Source organism: Geotrypetes seraphini, chromosome 1, assembly GCF_902459505.1.
Source record: "Geotrypetes seraphini chromosome 1, aGeoSer1.1, whole genome shotgun sequence".
Lineage (NCBI taxonomy): Eukaryota > Metazoa > Chordata > Amphibia > Gymnophiona > Dermophiidae > Geotrypetes > Geotrypetes seraphini.
This window is the reverse complement of record NC_047084.1, coordinates 26,902,311-26,917,159: the sequence shown is the minus strand read 5'-3', so window position 1 is coordinate 26,917,159 and position 14,849 is coordinate 26,902,311. Positions and strand designations below refer to the sequence as shown.

The window sequence follows — 14,849 nt, the reverse complement described above, 5'->3', positions numbered from 1 at the left end:
TAAGGTTGCGGTTGAGGCAGTGTCGGGCAATTGAGAATTTTTGGTGTTCGTTGTAAAAAATCAATTTATTTGTATAATTTTATGCTTTGTCTGCTGGTTTTATTTTGGACTGGATCTTACAGATTGCTTGCCTATTTCTTTTTTTGGGACCTTATAAGGAAGCTCTGCTCAATGTTGCTTTAGAAGTTGAATCTTCTACCCCATGGTCGATCCAGAGCATTCTATGAGAAAAAATAGCATAAGTAGAAACTTTGTTCATGACTACGATATGTCATATAGAGCAGTGTTCTTCAACCTTTTTACACCTATGGACCGGCAGAAATGAAAGAATTATTTTGTGGGCCAGCAAACTACTAAGACTGAAATAAAAAATCCTGTCTCTGTGAGCTTGGTCCCCACATAACATCTGATCCCATCCGCACAAGCCTCAAATAGTTATGATTTTATATTGAACGTATTTTATTAAAGTATAAGAAGAAACAATATTCTGTACAATTGTCATTTTATAAATACAAATACAGAGCAAGGATCAACAAAACCCCTGTCTACCTAACCCTTCACATATATCCCCTCTACTATCAAGAAAACTGAATAAACCAAATTATTACAGAATGGTACACAGAAATATTATGCTAACAGAATACCGCAGTCACACATGACAGGAATAGTGTTAGGGGAGTGCAACTAGGGCAACTGCCCCCTGGTCAGAGAGAGCCCTAAGCTAGCTGGAAGCTAAAGAAGCACTTCCTGGGCTTTGCAGTCCCCAGTTATGTCTAATACCAGTTCTAGCATGATACATATTTTAATTCTGATATATTCTAATCACAAAATAGAAATAAAATTATTTTTTTCTACCTTTTGTTATTGCTGGTTTCAGCTTTCATCTTCTTTTCACTCTCCAGCCATGTACGGCATCCAGCACTGGTCGCCGTATATGAAGGAGGACACGGTACTACTTGAAAGGGTCCAGAGAAGAGTGACTAAGATGGTTAAGGGGTTGGAGGAGTTGCCGTACAGTGAGAAATTAGGGAAGCTGGGCCTATTCTCCCTTGAAACGAGGAGACATGATTGAAACATTCAAGATAATGAAGGGAACAGACTTAGTAGATAAAGACAGGTTGTTCACCCTCTCTAAGGTAGAGAGAACGAGAGGGTACTCTCTGAAGTTAAAAGGGGATAGATTTCATACAAATGTAAGGAAGTTCTTCATCATCCAGAGAGTGGTAGAGAACTGGAATGCTCTTCCGGAGTCTGTTATAAGGGAAAACACCCTCCAGGGATTCAAGCCAAGGTTGGACAAGTTCCTGCTGACAGGAATGAACGCAGGTAGGGCTGGTCTCAGTTAGGGCACAGGTCTTTGAACTGGGGGCCTCCGCGTGAGCAGACTGCTGGGCACGATGGACCACTGGTCTGACCCAGCAGTGGCAATTCTTATGTTCTTATTTCCAGCGTCTGCCCTCTCTGTCTTCAATCCAGCATCTGCCCCTTCCATCCACTGTCTGCCCTCTCCCCCTTCCATATAGTATCTACCCTCCTTTCTATGCTCCTCTCCCTTTTCCATCCAGCCTGTGCCCCCTCTCTCCTTTTTACATGATTCATTCCAGCTTCACTGCTCTCTTCATTTTTATCTCTCCTGCACCACATTTAGCATCTTTGTCCCTATCTCCTTATTTCTCTGCTGACCCCCTTTCCAACATCAATCTCTCTCTACTTTCTCATTACTCTGTCCCCTTTCCCTCATCTGATTTCTCCATTCCACCCTGACCCCTTCTCCTCTAATCTCCCTGCCAGCTGTTTCCTTTCTTTTTTCCTCCTCTCCTATCCAGCAGTAACTCTCTTCCCTTCCCTTTCCCTCCTACTCCCCCCCAGCAGCATATCTCCTTCTCCCTCCCTCCAGGTCCAGTAGCAGCTCTCCCTTTATTTTCCCTTGTCCAGCAGCTTCCCAGCCTCCAACAGTGGCTTCCTCCCTTTCCCTCCGCTCCCCTCCCAGCAGTGATTCACTTAGGCAGCCTTGGGTCTTTTGATGGGTCGCGCCAGCCTCTGAGGAAAGAGGAAGTTGCATCATCAGAGGCAGGATGTGACTCAGCAAAAGCCCAAGGCTGCTGAAGCGAATCACTGCGCTGCTGCAGGCAAGAACTGAATTGGGCCCCCTGATCTCGACGGCCCTGCACAGACCGGAAGGAAATTTCTGCGGACCGACATCAGTCCGCGGACCAGCGGTTGAAGAACACTGATATTGAGCATCTGCTACATAGTCATCCCCCACCATTACCAACTGTCAATCACTGTGGGAGTCTGCCACAATTTGGTATGGAAAGCATGTGTCATGAACGAGGCCGTTGCTGCTGCCTTAATTACCAAAGCCAAGGCCTCAAATTGCCTTTTGAGGACAACGAGTACTCCTGTGATAGTGCACATCCTTTAAAATGACACCTCTTTTACTAGGCAAGGAAGTACAATTGTTAACCTATACTACCAACGAATACACTTTAGGCTGGATAAACAGATGCTGAAATTCAGAAGCCATGGAACAGAGCTTTAACATCATCCTAGTAACCTGTAAGGAGCCCTCCTGGATATTCCAATGCTCCATCACTAGCATAGTAATGTCAGGATGCAAGGGGAAAAAGTAGTCAGAGTCTTGGAGCTGCTCATAAGAGCATTGTGTAGCCAAGGTCTGTGGGACTTCTAGATTTAATTCCTACAGTAAATCTGTAATAATCTCCAGCAAGGCTGTCGGCTTGAAATAGCAGCGTATCATTGGGTCCTCTCCTTGGTCAAGGCCACCACCGCCTTTTGACTAACTGCCTTTGCCTGAGACCTGAATCTTCTAAGAGCGAAGATTCACTCTGGAGCAGTAAAGGCATGGGACTCGGACTCCCAGTCTCACCACTCCTTCTCTGATTGATCCTTTGGTTCCTGATCAGAAATCCTCACTGGGGGCAGTGCGCTTTGGAAGGGCAAAACCCCTAGTGCAGCCACAGGTACACCTTCAGAGAGCACAGGAGGATCATGACAATTTGCAATTCCCCAGCTCTAGAGGTACCAATGGAGGCTAAGCTCAAGGCCCTCGCCCCTTCTCATGTGTGCCATGGCACATGGACGCGCCTCAGCTGACAATCCAGCACAAACCTGGCATGATATAGGGGTAGAAGGGTCTGAGGAGTCCACTATAATTGATTTTAAGCCAAATTGAGGGATTTTGAGGCAGATAAATACTTTTTAATCAAAATCGGGAAATCCAAGATTGCTGCTGTAGTAGAGTTCTGGTGCCAAAAAACAGCCCAGAAAAGCTGCACTGAAGTGCAAAAAATTCTGGGAAGGTGTTTTTGGAGGTAGAGGACCCTAAAGCTAGCCCCAGAAACTACTAAAACAGGAATCCTGGTGACCCTTCCCCCCCCCCCCCCACTTCCCGGGATTTTCCCATAGGCTATAATAGCCTGTAATCACTGAGCTATGCTGCACTGGTACTATTACCTGGTTCAGCTCACACTGCAGCCGAAAATGAAGACCACTGCCTCAAACAAGCAGGACACTGTGAACATCGGGCTGCCAGTCAGGCTGAAGCTGGACTGAGACCTCAGACCTCCACAGACCCACATGTGACAACAGGTGAAGGAGAATGAAGCTGGCACCCACTAAAGCCCTCCCAGACTGCTGTTTGACCAAACAGCCTGTGCTCAAACACTTAATAAATCAGGGGCAAGCTTAGCTCCTAGCGGAATGGTCACCGAACTCCTTGATTATTAATGCAGGCCAGCTAGGCAGGATCCTTGAAAGGATAGGCCTGTTAGCTGCAGACTGCTACTGAGAGTCTGCATCGTCTCCCAGGCAGAGATGCCACAGGACTACTGGGGACCTCTTGAGTACCACAAAGCCCCAGAATTCGGATAAACACCCGAAAATAAAACTTCTCAGAGCAGATCAGAAAGACACCTTCTAGCTCGCACGCAGAAGGCAAAACTGAAGAGATGCAGTACAGCCCATTGAGGAAGGAGACGGAGCCGACAAAATTATAGAGGATTCCTTCTGCACAGATCACGGTTAGGATGAGTTAATCCACTTGTCAGGACTAGTATGCGCTGTGCATCAGAAAAAAAAAAGAGATTAGGTTCTTACCTTGATAATATATTTTCCAGTAGATAGGGATGGTATGCCGAACCAAAGGGTACTCTATCCATTCTCACGAGCGTACTGCAGAAAACTGTCACTCACGAGCGTACTGCAGAAAACTGTCAATCACAGCTTTTGAGTGTCTCCATCTCCCTGGTCTCTGCTGCTCCCTTCAGTTCATACCAAAGCATGCAAGAGCTCTCAAGTAAAAGATAGGAGAAGGAGGGACATGGGGAACTCCCCGAAACGAAGGTTCTGATCTGCTCATAATATGGTATAACAGTCAATAATGAAACTAAGTTATAAATGAATGAACATTGAATAGTAAAACACATCAAATAAAAGCAACTGATTCAATATTAGTAGAAGCTGGTGGGCCTGCCCTGGGAGGCAGAAAGGGGACGACGGGGGAGTCGCAGGTTTGCTTGAGTTTTTTTTTTTTTTTTTTTGCTAGTAGCCACAATCACAAGGGAAGGGGGCTGTTGGACCTGCGATAGGGAGGGAGGGTGGCTGCTGCTGCACCCATGAAGGAGGGAGAGGGTTGCTTGGGCTGCTGGACTGGCTGGAGCTGAAGGGAGACAGTTGCTGGATCTGGTCTGGGGATTGGGGGGAGAAGGGAAACAGGTGCTGGGCCCATGTGGTGGGTGGAGTGGAGAGTCTGGGTGCTGAAGGGAGGGGATAGAGGTGTTGGACCCATGGGCTAGAGGGAAGGGAGAGAGGTGCAGGACCTGCAGGGAGGAAGAGAGAGAAGGAAAGGGAAAGAGAAAAGCTGAACCAAGAGGATGAAGGAAGAGTGAGTGAAAATTAAATATAGAAGGGAAGGGAAGGGATCTCGGATTGGCAGACAGCATCAGGGCTCCTTTGAAAAATCTAATAATATCTGGGTGAGCCACTAGTGAGCTTGTCTTCTTCTTGGCCTCTAAAGCAAAGGCCTGCCATCTGCACCTTAAGGGACGCCACTTCCAATCCCTTGTCCAGGCCCTCTGGAAGGAAGGCCAGTACTGATTATACTGGAACTTTGTCAGGCTCCAGATTCTCCTTAATGCACCAGTGCTGAAAAGTATCCCAAGCCTTGGCATATGAGGAAAGAGTATATGGCTTCTTGGATTTCAGTAGGGTGGTAATAACCACTTTCTTCGCTATTGCCATGCCGTAAGACTGAAGCATCTCAGATCTTCTAGTGTAATCAGCCCCTTTGAAATCAAGTCTACATAACACCTGGAGTCTGAGACATTCGTCCTCTTGTAGACATACTAGGTCCGCATACCAGGGATGCCTGGGCCAATCCAGGGCCATGAGAATTACCCTTTCTGGGTGATGTGCTATGAAACAACCCATTCACCTATCAGGGGTCATGAAAGAAACACATAGTAGTCCAGAATTTCGGCCATGGTTGGACCAGGGTGTCCAGTCCTGCACTTCCAATTTCGTACCTTCGGCTGAAGAAACGTGGCACTTTGTTGCATGCTATTGCCGTTCGTTCGAATATCAGACACTCCCCAATGTCCAACAATGTTCTAGAACGCTCTCGGGGACAATAACCACTCTCCTGGGTCCATTGTCTGCTGAGGTAGTATGCTTGCACAGTGTCCACATGTGCTGCAGGTGTTTTTCTGCCCAACTGTACAGGACTTTTGCACTTCTGGTGCCTCCCTGCCAGTTGATATAGGCTATTGCCGTGGCATTATCTGAAAATATTCTTATGGCTCTGCCTTCCAGCAGCAACTGTAGTTTTCATAGTGCCAGTCGTACCGCTCTCAGTTCCAGCCTGTTGATCGATAACTTCCTTTGGGATGTTGTCCATTTCCCTTGCACTGGGCAACTGCTACAGTGAGCCCCCCAGCCAAACAGGCTAGCAATCATCAACATAACCTAGCAATCGATTTGAAGTGGAATTCCCTTCACTAGAGACTGCAGTTGGAGCCACCAGTGAATGCTGCATTGGGCTGCCTATGTCCACAGCAAAGAAGCTTGCAGAGAGTCCATCTGAGGAGATTGAGACAATAGCACATCCTTGAGTGGACGCATATGTGCCCTCGCCCAGGGCACTACTTCTATGGCAGCCACTATTGACCTCAGCTCCTGGAAGTAGTGCCATACTGTAGGTGCTAGCTCTGATAGGAGGTTCGCGATTTTCCCCTGAAGCTTCTGTGTGCCTTTGGAAGAAAAATTCATTCTTCCAGTGTGTTGAATAGAACTTCCACATATTCCAAAAACTGAGTCGGGACTAACAGGCTTTTCTGAAAGTTTACAATCTAGCCCAGACTCTGCAAAGTTTTCACAATTGCCACCACTGCTCTTTCTCCCTCCTCTCAAGAGGGGGCTCTGATGAGCCAGTTGTCTAACTAAGAATGCACCAGCCAGCCTGCTCTGCGAAGATGAGCTGCTACCACTACCATCACCTTGGTGAACGCCCAGGGTGCCGCTGCCAGCCCAAAAGGTAGTGCTGAGAATTGGTAGCGAGTTCCCATTTCCCCACTTCGCTCAGTGTTGTACAAGGATGCTCTTTAGCCACCCATCCTTCACAAACAAGGCATGATATAGAGGTATTAGAGTTGGAGGATTACATCCCTGGCACTTTGGAAGCAAAATGAGGTGTTTTGGAGAACTTTGAGAACATAAAATAAATAAATAAATAAATAGATAAGAGACATGAAATCTCAGGAACTTTGTGTGCCAGGAAAACTGGAATGTGGAGATAAGCTTCCTTCAAATCCAGGGTGATCAGAAGCTCTTCCAGCTAGACCGCTGCAATGGCAGATCACACTGTGTCTATCCGGAATTGCAGAACCCTCAGGGCCACATTGATGTATTTGAGTTCCAGAATGGGCCTCCAGTCATCAGAGCTTTTCTTGGGCACAGAAAATTACATGGAGTATCTGCCCAAGCTCGTGTTCTTCCAAAACCGGTTCTATGGCCTGAATATCCAGCAGCCTGTTTAGCATTGGGTTGCTCAGTCCGGTCGGCCTACCAGAGAATCCACGAACCAGTTGGACAGAGCGTATGCAAACTCTTTATCTTGTAACCCTGTCTGATAATATCCAATACCCAAAAATCTGTTATGTGTTCCCAGGCCTCCAGAAATTCTGAAAGCTAACCTCTGATTTTCTGTGAGGCGGCTAGGGAACTGGTGTCTTTGTGGCTTCTTGGCCCGGGGATCTGTAGTCTGGATTTTCTGGCTTATGGAATCTCTCTGTTTAGAACCTTGGTAGGTTCTCTGTGACAAGCCTCCCGAGGCATACTGGCAAAAACATTGTGAATCCTGAAAGGAGCTCCGAATTTAGCTCCTAGCCGCTCAAGGTTTGCTGTAAGGACTTAGGATGACAAGCTTGCACACTGGCCATAAGATCTTCCAGACCTTTGTCAAAAAGCATTGGGCCCTTAAAAGGGAGCCTGCTAAGCATAGCCTTGGAGGTCAAATTTCCTGCCCATTGCCTGATCCAAAGCATGCATCAGGCGGAGACTCTTGCCATGACTTTGATTATATCAGAGTGCATCTGCCATGTAGTCTACCCTGCCAGCACAAGCTGAGGTAGCGGGTCAGCCAATGTCACATTCAGGGCTTGCAGCCATGAATGGCATGCACGTGCTATGAAGGAAGCTGCTGACACCACCTTATTTCCTAGGGCCAAGGCCTCAAACTGCCTCCCGAGGACCATATCCACTCTGTGGTCCTGTGTATCCTAAAGCACAACTCCTCCCTCACTGAACAGTGAAGTGCATTTAGTCGCCTGGGCTACCCGGGAGTCTACTTTTGGCATAGCAAACATTTGCGGAAACCCTTGATCCATAGGATACAGCCTAGTCACGGCTTTTGCCCCTTTGAGAGAGCCTTCAAGGACCTCCCAAGAGTTTCATGTCTGGGAAAGATGCCATGGAAAAGATGTGGGCCTAGACCAGACCCTGCTCAGCAGAAGACACCAAGATGACTGGGGCTGAAACAAAGAGTCTCAGTAATACTGTCCATTAGTGCCGAAGACTTAACTGCCGCCTTATGAGGGATCTTTTCCCTGGTGTGTGGCCAGGACCTCATCCTGATCCTCTACATAGGAGGCTGAATCTCCCTTCAGGGAGGCCTCAATTTGCAACAGTAATGGGATCAAAACTGAACTGTTGTCCCCTGAATCTCTATCTGATTGGCAATCTGAGTCAGGAAGGAGCTCCACTGTCATGGATCTGAGGATCCCGAGAGGAGTGTGCAGGTCACTCATCAGCGGACCTGCAAGGCATAGTTTGGCCATGTGCATATTACATTACATTACATTACATTACAGATTTCTATTCCGCCATTACCTTTCAGTTCAAAGCGGATTACAAAAAGAGTTATGGAAGAAGGGTTACAACGTTAGATCAGAGAAGGTTTCCAAGAGAGGGAAAAGTCTGCCTGCAAGAGCAGATTAATAAACTCCAGGATAAAAGTCTTAGTGGACAATTCCCCTACCCCTTTAGAAGGGAGGAAATACCTCTTCTTGGACTACAGAACTTCTTTGCCCATTCGACGTGCCGTGCCTCTGTTCCGGAGCTCCTAGGGGAATTTCCTCCAACAAGCTCAATAGCAGTGTGCCATGCCTTGGAGGCTGCTTTGGAGCTATACCCAAATTTCCCACCTCCATGCTTCGCTCGGCACGGCACAAGGATGCTCTTCAGCCATCCATCCTTCATAAACAAGTATGATATACAGGTATTAGAGTCAAGGGATTCCATCCCTATCACTTTAGAAGCAAAACAAGGTACTTTGGAAGCAAAACAAGGTGTTTTGGAGAAGTTTGAGAACTTAGAAAAAAAAAAAAAATTGGGAAAATCCAAGATGACTGCCATGGGTGAATTTTAGTGCTTAAAACCAGCTTAAATTCATTTCAGGGCTGACCAAAAACTTCAAACAATAGAAGTTTAGGCATTTTGAATTAGCAAACCCTGCCAAGCAGACACACCCAAACCTCTTTGCAATTGTTAAAGATAATTGAAAAAAAAAAAAAAAAAAAAGGAATTTTAAGAGAGGAGGGACCAAAACCCTAACTGCAAAAACAGTTAAATACAGGTTTTGAAGACAAACCTTCCCCCCCTGTGTTTTCACAGCCTTACTCAGACACCATTTGCTGAGGAAATGCTGCTGCTGCCTGCTTCAGCTCATCTCAGGTGTAGCTGTTCTAGGAGAAGCCCTCTGCTTCTAGTCACTCAGCCGCTTCGGTGGGAAATTTGGGCTGCCAGTCAGTCCTCCACAGACCAACTCTCAACCCCCCCCTCCTCAAGACCTCACAAAAAGGGAGGAACGACGAAACACAGCTGGCACCATGAGCGCCTCCAGAGGAACACTATTAGCACCTAAACAGCCTGTGATACAGCCCCTAACCAAGTCAAAGGGGCAAGCAAACACCAGGGGAACGGACCAGGAGCTCCACAAATCTTCAGCAGGCTGGCTGAAACAGGTCCTCAAAGGATACACCTGCCAATTGCAGACTTAAAATCTGCTCCTGTCCACACAGGCAGAGTAGACCCTTAACAAAAGGGATCTCAGACTTCACAAAAATCTGCAACTACAGCGAAAAGCCACAAGACTATTGCAAAATAAAAAAAAGAAATAAACCGAGCAGATCATAAGACACCTTTCATGCTCTCCTGCAGAAAGAGAAACTGAAGGGAGCAGTAGAGACTGGGGAGAAGGAGGAGGTGTTCAAAAGCTGTGATTGACATCTTTCTGCAGTATGCTCGTGAGAATAGATCTGAGTACCTTAAGGTTCAGCATACCATCCCTATTGAACTGGAAATTGTGTTAAGCTACAGACCATTCTAAGTGGTTCACAGTCTGTCTCCATCCTGGTTTTATCTACTTAGAGCTTGCAAGCTGGTAATCTGGGTAGCACTGCTTTCTGATTTGTGTGGACGTTTGGGACTTTTTCAATTAAAATCTCCCTTGTTACTGCACATTCTAAATCTCTATTTTCCATTACCTATTTCATTTTACTTGAGTGTTTACTTAATAGATTGAAATGGTGATTACCAACCCTGCGATATTTGGCGATACTGTGTACAACATTGGTCTCCCAACCTAAAGAAGGATATAAAACTGCTGGAGAGGGTGCAGAGACGAGCAACGAAACTAATAAGAGGTATGGAGAAATTGGAATATGAGGAACGACTCAAGAAACTAGGATTGTTCTCCCTTGAGAAGAGGAGGCTGCGAGGGGACATGATAGAGACGTTCAAAATACTGAAAGACATCGATAAAATAGAGCAGAAAAACAAATTATTTACATTGTCCAATGTGACACGGACAAGAGGACATGGTTTGAAGCTAAGGGGTGACAAGTCCAGGACAAATGTCAGGAAGTTCTGCTTTACGCAGCGAGTGGTGGACGCATGGAATGCTCTTCCACAGGAGGTTATTAAGGAATCCACTGTGCTAGGATTCAAAGGCAAATTAGATGCACATCTCCTTATGAGAGGCATAGAAGGATATGGGTGATTAGAACAATCAGGTGTATACCTGACTGGGCCTCCGCGTGTGCGGATCGCCGGACTCGATGGACCATGGGTCTGATCCGGAGATGGCAATTCTTATGTTCTTATGTTCTTATGGTTAAAAGTGACGTTTCCTTATCTTACTAAGTATAAATATTGGGTCCTTGTAACCCACCTAAAAGTATGAAACTAATATTTCAGGTGGTGTGCTGTCTTATTGGGAACTAGACCACACTGGACAAGAAGGTTCTGAAACTATTTTATCTTAAAAAGGTAAAAAGAATCAGCTATTAAATTACACCCTAATAGGAATGTAAGAAACTATGAGCTACATTTATTAGCCTATTAATTTGTGTTCAATGCTTATTGAACACACACAAATTATTAGTAAACAGACCACATTGAAAATTCATGGGCCCTGCATTAAATGCCATGCATTAAAAAACAGTAGTGCATGATGATAAAATCTAGCCCTATATTTTCTGAGGTGGTCCCCCCCTCACTTGGCTGTAAATATATCCATAAGAATGCTACACTAGTTTTGGCTACAAATCTGAAAACATTCAGGTTAAAATACAAACACTCTTTTCTAACAAAGGTACAAAGCAAATTAGTAAGTGCATATCCTTATTTAGCTGCTTAAATCCCAGTGGTGGTACCATAGAACTACCACAAGGGGGATTGCTCCTACTCCTCAAGAGACCGTTAGTAGGACCTGAGGGTGTATTGGACTATTGGTTTGGATACTGAGGATGTCAGCAGGAGGAGGAGGTGATTGACTTGGACTTGAGGGAGGGAAGCCCGGTATTTACTGTTAGGATTGGTGGGGAAAATATAGAAGGGCACAAGCAATATGGAACCTGTTTACTTGTGTCATGCTCCCTCCCCCCACCTAAAAGTTAAGTATCACACAGACTTTCCATACATTAACTTATGCTGTTAACATGCAGTAAGTGAACACACATTAATAAAAAGGGCCCCAAAATCAAGATGTTTCCTTTAAAAAGTGAGTCAAGTAATTAAGAATACTGTTTTTCTGAAACTCTTACCTAAGCATGCGGCAACGATGCTTATCAAGTCTGATATATGCATCACTAATGCTGGTCACTTCTTTACTGCTCCAGAGCCTTTCCGCTACTGCACTTGCACGAGGCCTGTAAGAAAAAAGGGAAAACCCTTATATAAATTATCATTGTAGAACAAGTCAAATCGCCTGGTTTGTAGTATGGAATTGCAGGTCAAGTGTATGGCAAGTTTACAAAGCTCAAAAATAAAAAACAAAAGTAAAACTAACCATGTTGTGCTTTATATTCACAATTTTCTACTATTTCTCAAATTTGCTTTTTATAGAAAAATTCACCACTAAAAATGCTAAAACTGCTCTGAGTCTTGCAAAACTAGAATAGCAAACAAAAGATCGATATACCATAGCCTTGGAGTGAGGTTGGTTGCATCCACAAACTCTCCCCAAAGGCAGGCTTCTCCACCAATCACCAGCTTCTTCTGCTCCTCCGTCCCTACATTTAGGGCAACAGAATAATTTGTAAATTGAAGAAAAGCAGCAATACAGTCAAATTATTTCTATTAGTGATTTTTGATATATGCCAAGCAGCTATCTAGATGCTCTGCCATAACTGAGGCCACATCTCATGTAAATATTACATTTTCTTAAATTCATATGCTGCAACAGAAATTTATACTTATTGAACGCATAATTGTAACATTACCCCCCCACCTTTTACAAAACCACAAAAACATTTTTGTGCCGGATTGTACAAAAATGAAATTTACCCCCCCTCCTTTTATAAAACCACGGAAGCGATTTTTAGTGCAGACTGGTGCACTGAATGCTCTGCGCTGCTCCCAATGTTCATAGGAACTCTATGAGCGTCGGAAGCTGTGCAGAGCATTCAGTACACCAGTCTGCACTAAAAATCGCTTCCGTGGTTTTATAAAAGGAGGGGGGGGGGGGTAAATTTCATTTTTGTACAATCCTCTTTAGTCTGGATTGATGGGTTATTTACCCTGGGAAGCCAGAGGTTGTAGGATCTTCACTTAACAAAGATCTGCCCCTCCCTCTGGATACATCTCCTGGAGCATGCTCCCTAGAATCCAGTTTTGTAATCTACAAGCCAAGCTCATCTCTTCTGCTCATGTTTCTTTTCTTAAATTTAGTGTAGTAAAGTAATTATTTTTTCGTGGGTTTTGCCCTTGTGCTGTGGAAATACACTGTGAGGACATCCTTTCGGCAGGAAATCACAGACTTTGGGAGAAAGTCTGCATCTGGGAGGGGGGGGGGGGGGTTACTTGCCACTGCAGTAAGCCCCCTGGAGCCTGCAAGTCAGATCAGGGCTCCAGGATCGGGAGCTAGCTCACCCCGGATTCGTCCACTAAGGGGTGGAGCTCAGGCTACGTAGTTCCGTGGAGGCGTGACCGGGATCTGGACCGGACTGCGTACCTTCCCTGAGTAATCCGGAGGTCTTGGAAGTCACTGACTGGGGTGATAGGGCAGGTGAGGCAGTTAGAAGAAGTAAAATCCAGTTATTCCAGGACAAGCAGGCAGCATATTCTCTACATGTGGGTGACGTCATCTACGGAGCCCCGTCGCGGACAGCTTTTCAAGCAAACTTGATTGAAGATCTTAAAGTTTGCTAGTGCTGCACCGCGCATGCGCATGTGCCTTCCCGCTCAGCTAAGGGCCGCGTCTCCTCAGCATGGCCTCAGTTCTTAGTTTTCCGGGGAGCCAGTAAGCCCTGTCTTTCTTCTCTGCGTTCGTTTCTAAGTGCCTTCTTGCAATGCGGCTTCTTTTGTTGGTTTTTACTTCGATCGGAGTCGCTGTGCAACGCGTCTATAGTCTGTTAATTTTTACTTTCGGATTCTTTTTGGCTGAGGGACCCCAGTTTTCATCTGGCCGCCTGGCCTCGTGCGGCTACGGTCACTTTTTCTCCCCATGTCCCGGCCTGTTACTGGGTTTAAAAAGTGCATGCAGTGCAATCGGGTGATTTCACTTACTGACCCGCACTGTTGGTGCATCCTCTGCTTGAGTTTTGACCACACTACCAACTCTTGCCCGCGTTGTGCCACTCTCCAGCTTCGGGCTCTTCGACGTCGGTGGGCCACGATTGCTGAACTATTCGGTGTCATGGATCAGCAGGCTGCCAAGGCCTCGACTCCGGTCTCGCCCTCGGCCCCGAGCAAATCCCCGTCGGCCTCGAAGACCTCAGCTGCTCCGGCTGCTAAGGCATCGGCCTTGGGTAAGTCTTCTCTTCCTCCTTCAGGTTCAGCTACGCTACCTAAGAAGCCTTCCACGGAGTGTCTGGCATCCCAGGCAGTGAGTGCAGTCCTGCCAGCCTCTTTGAGACCTCCTCCGAAGCGTGCCTCCAAATTATGGAAATACTCTACCTCGAGGTCGCCCTCCTTGAAGCGCACTGCTGCACCAGTCCGACCAGCTCCATTGGTCTCGGTGCCGATGTTTGAGGACATGCTTAAGGCAATCCTGACCATGCAGCTCTCCTCAGTTCTGACCCAACTTGCCCCGGCCTCGACCCTGCTCCCTGCACACCAGCCTGAGCATCACAGTGAGGTTCCCTGAGGCAAGCACCAACGGTCACGCCAGTTGTCCTCGAGTAATTCTTCACCTCTACACTCGAGACAGGCATCTCCAGCCGCCCGACTTCGCTCGAGGCACCGCTCCAAGCGTGCCTCGCCCTCGAGGCGCCGGTCTGCCAAACGTCCTCGTGACTCCCCTCCTAAGCGGGGTAGGTTTCTGGGGCCTCAGGCCTATCGAAGCATCGGCTCTTGCCATGCCTAAGTCTCGGCCCCCGGCTGTCTTCCATGCCTCCTCGGTCTCCGCGTCGAGGTGGATCGGGTCGAGGACTCTGAAAGTTTCTTCCTCCCTGGGCTCTCCGGGGCTTGTCCCCTGGTCTTCCGTCCCTCGGACCCCAGGGTCCTCACCCTCCGGGCAGATTGCACGTAAGCATTCGTCGACGCCTCCCCGGTCTTTTAGCAGAGCTTCCTCGGTGTCCATGCTTGTTGACACTGATGTGCCTGCGCAGTATTCGAGGGAGGCCTCTTCCCTCTTTTTCAGCTGCCCCGAAGTCCAGATCCTCTTCTCCTCTGGAAGGGCACTCCTCGACAAAACTTCCTCCTTCACCAGGTTCGTGGTGGACATGGGAAAGGCCCTTCAGCTGGACTTCCAATCTGAGACCAGGTATACCCAGGAGTATTTGGAGGAGATGGAACTTCCTCATCCGCCGAGGGAGTCCCTGCGTCTCCCC

At 46.9% G+C, this 14,849-nt stretch overlaps 1 protein-coding gene across 1 annotated transcript in view; it reads right to left on the bottom strand.

Moving 5' to 3' along the window:
* The window catches only part of HEXB (hexosaminidase subunit beta), a 202,616-nt gene that overhangs the window by 26,636 nt on the left and 161,131 nt on the right, over nt 1–14,849 (bottom strand). Inside the window, 2 exon segments of the mRNA XM_033929284.1 lie at nt 11,622–11,726; nt 11,999–12,089. Coding sequence (XP_033785175.1) covers nt 11,622–11,726; nt 11,999–12,089 — 196 coding nt within the window.